The sequence below is a fragment of the Tribolium madens genome, unplaced genomic scaffold (genome assembly GCF_015345945.1).
Source record: "Tribolium madens isolate multiple individuals breed KSU strain unplaced genomic scaffold, Tmad_KSU_1.1 Scaffold_7;HRSCAF=85;Tcas5.2_LG10, whole genome shotgun sequence".
Taxonomy (NCBI): domain Eukaryota; kingdom Metazoa; phylum Arthropoda; class Insecta; order Coleoptera; family Tenebrionidae; genus Tribolium; species Tribolium madens.
In genome coordinates, this window is record NW_025401050.1 from 9,642,859 (window position 1) to 9,653,626 (window position 10,768).

Genomic DNA, 10,768 nt, shown 5'->3' on the forward strand with positions numbered 1-10,768 from the left:
GTTTGTATTCAATTTTTTATGCTGTTTTCAAATTTTTTAAGATTGGTTTTTAAATTTTGTCTTTTGTTTATTATTTTTTATTTAGAATCTTAATCATTTTAATTTTTTGTTTCTTTTTTTATTTTAGCTTTTTTTTTAAACAAACAAAAATTTTTTGTCTTTTATTTCACACTTCTTTCTTTTTTCTACTTTATTTCTTTCCTTCCTTATTGCATTTTGTGTTCTTTTACGTCTTTTACTTCGTATGTAGCATTTATTTCACTTTATATTTCATTTTTATGTGCCATTTATGTTACTCTTTGTTTCATTTATCTACTGAAATTAATCGATCTATTTTGTATTTCTGCCTTTATCTCTAATTTATTTCTTAATGGTTTTTTTTTTCTTTTCGTTATTAAAACTCAAATAAAACAACAGTGATATTTAATTTATTTTTATTTAAAAAATCAATTAAAGAAAAAAGAGTAGTAATAATGCCACATTTCCCCCACCTCCGTTAACAGCGCATGCGTGAAAGTAGTGGGGGTAAATAGCATGATTACTACTCATTTCTGATTTTGCGAATAAAATTTTTACAATATCTGACACAACTTTTTACGTAATGAGTAAACTTAATTAATAAATTACTTAATTACTTTCAACAAACTTAAAAGAATTAATTAATTAAAAAATCCATTAAAGTGATGGTAAATTAATAAATTATTAATCAAATCACTATAAAAGGGCCCCCAGTGTCCCTTTGGCCACTTTGTAACAATGTTTCTCCTCATTCTCCTCTTATCCGGAGTGTCCCCCCACTCGAATTCCCCCCTCTCCAAGTGCCTCCAATCAATCTCCTTGCGATTTTCCGCCAAATCTGAGACATTTTGGGTGTCCCACAACCAGAGTGACCTTTTCGACTCAAATTTTTTGAAAATTTTGACCTCTCAAGGTCACCCAATCTCAATTTCGAGTGACTTTAACCCGGATTTGGGCCACAATTTCTGGACTCAAACCGACAACTACTTGATCGAATCCTCCAACGACCTGGAACTCGAATCAACACTCCAAAACCTCAAATATTTACACTCATGGAACCCAAAATCGAAATTCATCATTGGTGTCAACAACTCAACTGAGACAAATTTATCGAAAATGATCGAAATTTTGTGGTACGAAGGCATTTACAACTTTATTTTGGCCATTTCGAGTTTTGACAATTCAAAAATCACCAATTTGTACAGTTGGTACCCTTACAAGTGTCAAAATGGCTTGAATTTTGACCAATTTCGTCTTTTTGACACCTGTCAAAATGGCGTCCTTGTAAATGGTGCGAATCTATTCCCGGTGAAAATCCCCCAAACTTTGCGTTTTTGTAAGTTGGTAGTGGGAGCAGTGGTGTGGCCCCCCTACGTCATGACCCCCACCACCAGGGTTGCCAACACAGACCGTTACATCGTCACTCAAGGGCTTGAAGTGCGACTAATTGAAACAATTTGTCAAAAACTCAAAATGAATGTCAGTTACACCATTTCGGAAAAACCCCTAAACTGGGGACATTTGTCGGAAAATGGCACCGGGACCGGTCTGATGGCACTCCTGAGACAGAAGAAAATCGACGTTGCGATAGCATCATTGACACCAACCTACGAAAGATTAAAGTTTTTCGAAAACAGCCAATCGTATTACTTCGAGTCGTTCCGGTGGTGCGTCCCGCATGCGCACACACAACCATCATGGCGGAAGGTACTAGACGCAGTTAGTACCAACCTATGGGCCACGTTTTTAGGGTCTTTCATCGCGTTCAGTTGCCTAGTCTGGAGTCTGAGCCAAAGGAGGCCAGAAACACACTATCGCAGGCTTACCAACTGTTTCCAAGCCCTCTACGGGATTGCATTGTCGATTTCTGTGCGTCCCCACCCCAAAAGTCACTATTTACGTTGGATAACCTGTTTCTGGTTAATTTTTTGTTTCAATTTTGGCATCCTGTATAACACTAGACTTGTCAGTGTCCTCACTAAACCCACATACGAGACACAAACCAAAACTATAGAACAAGTGATTCAAAATAGGTTAGGTTTGTTATTACCCTCGAGTTTTTTCAGCCATTTTGACAAAAACTTGTCACTAAGTGACGAAATTTTAAATATGAGTAGTGAATGTCACGACATGAGAGATTGTTTGAATCGAGTGGCTTATGACAGAGACAGCGCCATCTGTCTCTCATCGACTTACATTTATTATGTCAAAAAGTCATACATTAGTGACAATAAACCGCTCATTTTTTGTTTTTCCAATAATATAGCGACATATCCGGTTGTATTGTTAATGAAAAAAGGGTTTCCGTTAAAATCCCGTTTAAATGAGATAATTTCGAGGCTTGTAGAAGGCGGATTTGTGGATTTTTGGGCCCGGCAGGTCTACACCCATAAGTGGAAAAGTGAAATGTCAAAATTAAACTCAACTAGTGACAGTTATGTCAATATGGAACGCCTCAAATCAGCATTTGTGTGTCTTTTGACCGGTTTAGTAACCAGTTTTGTTGTTCTCATTTGCGAATTGGTCCATTTTGTGTTTAATTTTTTGAAAAATAAACAAATTTTTATAGTTTAGACCCCCGACTTGCCACTTATGTTACGCCACTGCTTGGCTTTTGACAGCGGTGACATTTGACAACCTAACCTTTGTATCTTAACCAAAAATCGTTTTTTCGCAGTATTTCACCACTTTCTAAGCAAAAATGTTGTGCAAATTGAATTCAAACTCTATTTTGCAGTTTGACATTTCAACCGCGTTGTCAAATCAGTTTTTACGTGTTTTTTGACTGTTTTGTTGATCTTTTTTGCGAATTGACTCATTTTTTATTTAATTATTTCAAAAATAAACAAATTTTCATACCTTTGTCATTTTATGTTACGCCACTGGTTGGCATTTGAGGGCTAAACTTTTGTATTTTCACCCAAAATATCAGTTTTTGCGTGTTCTTTGACCGGTTTAATAATCAGTTTTGTTCTTTTTTGTGAATTGACTCGTTTTTTGTTTAATTTTTTCAAAAATAAACAAATTTGAGCCTCCCATTTGCCACTTTATGTTACGCCACTGCTTAACATTTGACAGCTAAATGACATTTGACAACTTAACCTTTGTATCTTCTCTCACAATAAATTTTCATAGTTTAGAGTCCCGGCTTGCCACTTTATGTTACGCCACTGCTTGGTATTTGACAGCTAAATGACATTTGACAACTTAACCTGTGTATCTTCAATCACAATCGTTTTTTCTCAGTATTTCACCAATTTCCACGCGAAATGTTGTGCAAATTGTTGAATTCAAGCTCTATTTTGTAATTTGACATGTCAACCCCTTCTGAGGTGTCAAAATTGAATTCAACGAGTGACAGTTATGTCATCATGGAACACCTCAAATCAGTTTTTGCTTGTTTTTTGATCGGTTAATAATCAGTTTTGTTGTTCTTTTTTGCAAATTGACTCGTTTTTGTTTAATTTTTTCAAAAATAAACAAATTTTCATATTTTGAGCCCACCTTTGCCATTTTATGTTACGCCACTGCTTGGCATTTGAGGGTTAAACTTTTGTATTTTCACCTAAAATAGTTTTTTTTTCGGTATTTCACCATTTTTAACGCAAAAAATGTTATAAAATAGTCTTGCAAATCGTCGAAATCTATCACTGTTTCGCATTTTGACTAATTTTAACGCCGTTTTGGGTGTCAAAATTGAATTCAAGAGTGACAGTTATGTATGTCATCATGAAACACCTCAAATCAGTTTTTGCGTGTTTTTTAACTGGTTTAATAATCAATTTTGTTGTTGTTTTTGCGAATTAACTAATTCTTTGTTTATTTTTTTCAAATATAAACAAATTTTCAAATTTTGAGCCCATCTTTGCCAGCCACTTTATGTTACGCCACTGCTTGGCATTTGAGGGCTAAACTTTTGTATTTTCACCCAAAATAGTTTTTTTCGCTATTTAACCACTTTTAACGCAAAAAAGTTATAAAACAAATTAAACACTATTTTGCATTTTGACAAACTTTAACTTTAAATTATGTTACGCCACTGCTTGGCATTTGACAGGTAAATGACATTTGCCAACCTAAACTTTGTATCTCAACCAAAAATCGTTTTTGCGCAGTATTTCACAACTTTCCACGCGAAAATATTGTGCAAATTGTTGAATTTAAAATCTATTTTGCAATTTGACATTTCAACCGCGTTTGAGGTGTCAAAATTGAATTCAACGAGTGACAGTTATGTCATCATGGAACACCTCAAATCAGTTTTTACGTGTTTTTCGACCGGTTTAATAATCAATTTTGTTGTTCTTTTTGCAAATTAACTCATTTTTTGTTTAATTTTTTCAAAAATAAACAAATTTTTATATTTTGAGCCCACCTTTGCCACTTTATGTTACGCCACTGCTTGACATTTGAGGGCTAAAAAATTTTTTTTTTCAGTATTTCACCTCTTGTAACGCAAAAATTTTATAAAACTAACTCTATTTCGCATTTTGATAAATTTTAACGCCGTTTAGGGGGTCAAAATTGATTTCAACGAGTGACAGTTATGTCAACATGGAACGCCCAAAATCAGCTCTAGTGTGACTTTTGACCGGTTTAGCAATTAGTTTTGTTGTTTTTATTTACGAATTGGTTCATTTCTTGTTTAATTTTTGGAAAAATAAACAAATTTTTATAGTTTGAGCCCCCATTTGTCACTTTATGTTACGCCACTGCCGGGCATTTGACAGCTAACTGACATTTGACAACCTAACCTTTGTATCTTCACCCAAAACCGTTTTATCTCAGTATTTCAGCACTTTCCACGCGAAAATGTTATACAACAGCCCTGCAAATCGTCGAATCCAAACCCTATTTCGCATTTTGACCAATGTCAACCCCATTTTGGGCAACAATGTGCGTGCGTATGTCTCGCAGGGCTCCGTCTCGATTGGTGAAGTTACAAAGGTTATAACCGAGGCTAAACGGCCCGAATACGTCCCTTGTAACTACTGTAACACTTTGTAATTATTTTGTAATTTTTGGATTACAATAAAGGGCCTTTTAGATAGGGACAATTTGGGGCAAACCACGTTGAATCATCTCAAATGGATGATGCAAAAGGACGTTTTAGGGCAGGATATCTTCCTTTTGGGGCCCCCGGGGGCCCTTAAACGCAACTTAGCCATGCAGTATTTGGAATTGACCAATCGGGAGCACGAGTATGTGGCCCTTAGTAGGGACACCACAGAGTCGGACTTGAAACAAAGGAGGGAGATTGTGAAAGGGACTGCGATGTACTTTGACCAGGTTTGAGGGCGGGGTTAAAGGGCCAAAGCTTGATTGTTGTGTTTAGAGTGCTGTGAGGGCCGCCACTGAAGGGCGAATTTTGGTCCTTGAAGGGATCGAAAAAGCGGAGCGAAACGTCCTTCCAGTATTAAATAATTTACTAGAAAACAGGGAAATGCATTTAGAGGACGGCAGACTGCTTATACCTGCCGCTAGATACGATAAATTGTTGGAGGTTGGTAGCATTGACAAAATTCGGGTTTTTACCCAAAAAAAATTTTTTTCAGCAATATGGGAGAGACGAGTTGGATAAGTGGAAGTTAGTCAGAGTGGATGAGAATTTCAGAGTAATTGCGTTAGGATTACCTGTGCCTAAGTAAATTCAGTAATTTTTTTTTCTTGTCTAAAAAAAATTATAGGTATAGGGGGAATCCATTAGACCCGCCGCTAAGGTCACGGTTTCAAGCCAGGGATGTGGGGACCATGAGCTACCAAGTAAGTTAACAAAATCTAATTTTGTTAAAAATTATTTGTGTTGTATGCAATCAAACATACAAATCGGTATTGTTGGTTGCATACCCATCATCTTGAATTTTGTTAATTTTTTACGTAATTGACGTTAAATTGTTATGAATTTTTTATTTGTGATGTATTATGACGTAATATAAGGTCAATAAGTCAAGAGTAAACTGTTTTTATCACTTTTTGCGTTTTCGAAGTGTCATTCACCAGTGGCGTAACATTTTATTTTTCCCAGGAGTTTTTCTATTCATTAAAATGCCAAAATCGTATAATTTGATGCACCATTTACGTAATTACACTCTCTTGGGCATGAAATTTAGTAAAGTGTTGTTACGAAAAAAATTTAATAAAAACCTTGAAACTTTATTTATATTTCAATTAAAAAATAAATAGAAAAAAATGCATGAAATGGCGAAATGGAAGCTAATAAGGCCACTATAATGACTAATTGCCCTTAAAATTGCAAAAAAACGTGTCAGACTTCGTTTTTTCGGAGCCAACTGGGAAATTATTTTGTTTCTAATCTAACTTCAGTTTTTCATCGCCAATTTATTTGTGCAAATTGTTCAAATATGTATTGTTAATTTGCAATTTTTATCACCAATTGAGGACACATTTTTTATTGTAAAAAACTTGGATTCTAAATAAATTTATCATTTTTTGAAGTTATTTGCAAACTTTAATTTTCGGTGCGAACTGGATTTTTTTTGACGAAATAATCCCTAATCTAACTCAGTTTTTCATTGCCAATTGGAATAATGAATTTAAATTCATTATTTTTACGTTTATGTCACAGTGAATTCCAATTGAGTTTACACAATCAAAATGGGGAAAAATCTGTATTTTTCAATGCCAATTGAGGAAACAAACTCACATTTTTTTTGCCTTTTTGCCTTAAATTGAAAAACGTTTTTTTGGGTTAAGTGAGAAAATAATTTTTTGGGCGAGATAGTCCTTAATCTAATATCAATTATTTTTCATGTCCGATTGGGAAAATGAATTTAAATTGATAATTTTTGCGTTTATTTCACACCAAATTCAAATTATATTAAAAGAGTCAAAATGGGAAAAAAGTTTGAATTTTTCAATGCCAATTGAGAAAACAAATTCAAATTTCTCTTTTTTTGCCGTAAATTGAAAACTGCGTTTTTTGGGTCAACTGAGAACATATTTTTTTTGCGAAATAGTCCTTAATCTTAAAACTTCAATTATTTATCATGTCCGATTGGGAAAATGAATTTAAATTCATCATTTTTGCGTTTATTTCACACCAAATTCGAATTGAATTAAAACAGTCAAAATGGGGAAAAAGTCTGAATTTTTCAGTGCCAATTGAGGAAACAAATTTAAATTAATTTTATTTTTTAAGTTATTTGAAAACTGCGTTTTTTTTTTTTTTTTGAAGTCAACTGAGAAGATATTTTTTCGGCAAAATAGTTCTTAATTGTTTTTCATTGCCGATTGGGAAAATGAATTTAAATTGATCATTTTTGCGTTTATGTCAAACCAAATTCGAATTGAATTAAAACAGTCAAAATGGGGAAAAAAGTTTGAATTTTTCAGTGCCAATTGGGGAAAACTTTTTTTGGACAATCTTGAATTTGATTGGTTGGACATATTTGGCAATTTATTGGTCAAATTATAAGGGCCAATGACAATTATTTCACAAGCACGGAATGACCACTGTCGTGAGAATAAACCGGTTTTTATTTCTTATTGGCCGAAATCCGACAAAAACCTAGCAACGATAAGTAACTCCACCCATTTAAAAAATCCTGAATAATTATTGAATTCCGAATCGAATTTTTATAACAAATCAGCGTTTAGTGTGAGATATCTTATTTTAATTGGACCTAATTTTGCACAATGGGTGGAGCCAACCCCAGAGCCAATATAATTCGCTATTTTTCGATTATTATTAGACCAATAATTTCAGCAATTAAATTTTGTATATTTGTAGCCTTGACTAAGGTTTACCAATTGCCAAAATTTCATTTGAAAATATTGATTGGTACTTTGAAAAAAAATCAAAAAATAATTTTTCTTAAACGAGAAATCAAAAATTTCTATCTCGCGAACCGATTACTTCTAAGTTATGCGATTTTGGTTATTTATAGTATTAGTACAGGTCTACCAATCCCGTAAATTTTATTAAAATAATTGCACGGCAAGSGTGTCCAAAATATTGAAACTTGATACAGTGATAACCAAAATTGAAAAATTTGTAACTTAAAAAATAGAAGCTTTTTGATGATGCCATAAGGGCTGGTGGTAGGTCATTACAGTGTTCATTAGTCTCTAAAATTTCATTAAAAATTTTTGTTTGGAACTATGCGAAAAAAATTCATGTTTGGTATCGAGTGCAAAATTTTTTTTTGCTTCAATTTCAATTCAAAAATTTATATCTTCCGAACCAGATTTTCTTCAACAATGAAATTTTCCACATTTACAGCCTTGGTTAATGTCTACTTCCTCCCAAAATTTCATTCGAAAATATTGATTGAAACAATACGAAAAAAATTCTTGTTTGGTATCAGAAGACAAAAACTCGATTGTGCCACAACTTAAATTTAAAAATTTATATCTTCCGAACCCGATTTTTTTCAACAATGAAATTTTGTACATTTATAGCCTTGACTAAGGTTTATCAATTGCCAAAATTTCATTTCAAAATATTGGTTGGAACTTTGCGAAAAAAATCATGTTTGGCATCAGTGAGCAAAAAAGAATTTTACTTAAACGAGAAATTAAAAATTTCTATCTCGYGAACCGATAATTTCTAAGTTACGAGATTTGAGTTATTTATAGTATTAGTACAGGTCTACCAACCCCCCAAATTTTATTAAAATTCTTGCCCGGCAAGGGTGTCMAAAACATTAGAGTTTGATAGACAGTGGTAGCCAAAATTGAAAAATTTGTAACTTTAAAAATAGAAGATTTTTGATGATGTCATAAGGGCTGATGAGAGGTCATTATAGTGTCTATTAGTTTCCTAAAATTCCATTGAAGAATTTCGGTTGGAACTATGTGAAAAAAAATCTTGTTTGATTCAAAAATTTTTTTTTGCTACAACTTCAATTCAAAAATTTATATCTTCCGAACCCGATTTTCTTCAACAATGAAATTTTCCACATTTACAGCCTTGGTTAATGTCTACTTCCTCCCAAAATTTCATTCGAAAATATTGATTGAAACAATACGAAAAAAATTCTTGTTTGATATCAGAGGGCAAATACTCGATTGTGCCACAACTTAAATTCAAAAATTTATATCTTCTGAACCCGATTTTTTTCAACAATGAAGTTTTGTACATTTATAGCCTTGCCTAAGGTTTATCAATTGCCAAAATTTCAATTTCAAAAAAATACAAAATCGGACAGCAAAATAAATTAAAATCAGACTAGTCTCCAAATCCAAACATGTGGGTAAAAAAATAGTATGAGACTTAAAACTGGGTCAAAATCGATAAAAAACGCAATTTTTCATCTCTAATTTTACGCTCCCTTCACACGCAATTACCCGAATTCCTCCACAGTGTCTCTCTAATTTCCCTCCCCTTGACAAAAATATGCAAATCCCCTCAAAAACATCTCCTCAAACACTGCGCAATTTCGTGTGCCATGCTGTTCCACATCTCAAGTGTGGTTTCTCAGTTTCTCTGTTTATTTCCGGGTGAAATGTCGTACAAGTCGCCTGTGCCTGTCCCCGGAGTTTCGATTCGCGCGTGACTTGAAAAAAAAATGCCCGGAAATCGGTGGGAATCCAGCAAGCGGCCACTTTTCATCCGGACTGTGTGGAAAGACGGCCACCATCACGTGATTTTCAAAAAAGAGGACGAAATCCGGACACGGGCCACCCGGAGGAATCCGGTTTCCGGTCGAAGAGGCCCCGATTTGCCTCAAGTATCACCAGTGACGTTATTCCTCGCCGGTTTGCGAAAATTCAGCGATCATTCGAAAATCCGGAGATGCAAAACCGAGTCCGGTGACCGGAAATTCGCCAAAAGTGCGCTCACTGTCGATATAATTCCGGGGGATTCAATCCGGTTTAGTGATTTAAACAAACAAGTGTTTTTCAAAAATGAGAAAAAAATTCATTTCAAGGCTAAAAGTCTTGAGGTTGAGAGGGAGAAACTCGAAACACCTCCTCCGTTTTCGTATGAGAATTTCTGTTTGGATTTTAACACGTCTTTGAGTGAAAGAGTCATCATTTGGCTTGATTTGGCCGTCCAGAATCATAAAACAATCAAAATTTTGCCACCTCAAAAATTGGAGGAGAAAATTGAGTGTAAGATAAGTCCGGTGGAGGTGCCTCCTTTGGTGACCTCCCGCATGGAGTGCGAGCGGGTGGAGGAGCCCCCCGTTGAGGAGGAGAGGCCCAAATTTCGTCCCAGGACCGCCAAAAGACAATTGCATATTTTTTTGCCCAATTTACCGAAAAAATCGAGTGAGAGTGGAAGCAGCAAATCGAGTTCTTTGTTTCAAAAATGTGATCGATAAATTTTTAACAATGAGTCAAGGTGAAATTGTTGTCAGTGCGGAAAATTACGTGTGGAAGACAGGAATTAATTCGTTTTTATTGTATGTTATTTTTATTGTTAAATAAAAGTCGAGAGAGAAACTGTTTTTTTTATTGCTGGATCAAAAATGAATTTTTTCGGGTATTTGCAATCAATATTTTCGAACGAAATTTTGGCACCTAATAGACACGGACTTGATCTATAATTGGCCCAAATTTCGTTGTTGAAAAAAGCCGGGTTCGGAAGATATAAATTTTTGAATTTAAGTTGTGGCACAATCGAGTTTTTGGCCTCTGATACCAAACAAGAATTTTTTTCGTATTGTTTCAATCAATATTTTCGAATAAAATTTTGGGAGGAAGTAGACATTAGCCAAGGCTGTAAATGTGGAAAATTTCATTGTTGAAGAAAATCTGGTTCGGAAGATATAAATTTTTGAAT

General features: G+C 34.4%; 2 protein-coding genes across 2 annotated transcripts in view; both read left to right on the forward strand.

Annotated features, from left to right (window-relative positions):
- Positions 1 to 756: 756 nt before the first annotated feature.
- Positions 757 to 2,592, forward strand: LOC123009922. The gene has a single exon (XM_044406497.1). It carries the CDS (start codon positions 757 to 759, stop codon positions 2,590 to 2,592), a length of 1,836 nt encoding a protein of 611 aa, XP_044262432.1.
- A 2,007-nt stretch (positions 2,593 to 4,599) lies between these two features.
- LOC123009999 (von Willebrand factor A domain-containing protein 8) overlaps positions 4,600 to 10,768 on the forward strand; it is a 15,204-nt gene continuing 9,035 nt past the window's right edge. The window contains exons 1-5 of the mRNA XM_044406604.1: positions 4,600 to 5,011; positions 5,066 to 5,307; positions 5,354 to 5,521; positions 5,574 to 5,662; positions 5,706 to 5,781. Coding sequence (XP_044262539.1) covers positions 4,831 to 5,011; positions 5,066 to 5,307; positions 5,354 to 5,521; positions 5,574 to 5,662; positions 5,706 to 5,781 — 756 coding nt within the window. The 5' untranslated portion in view covers positions 4,600 to 4,830. The remainder of the gene's footprint in view (positions 5,012 to 5,065; positions 5,308 to 5,353; positions 5,522 to 5,573; positions 5,663 to 5,705; positions 5,782 to 10,768) is intronic.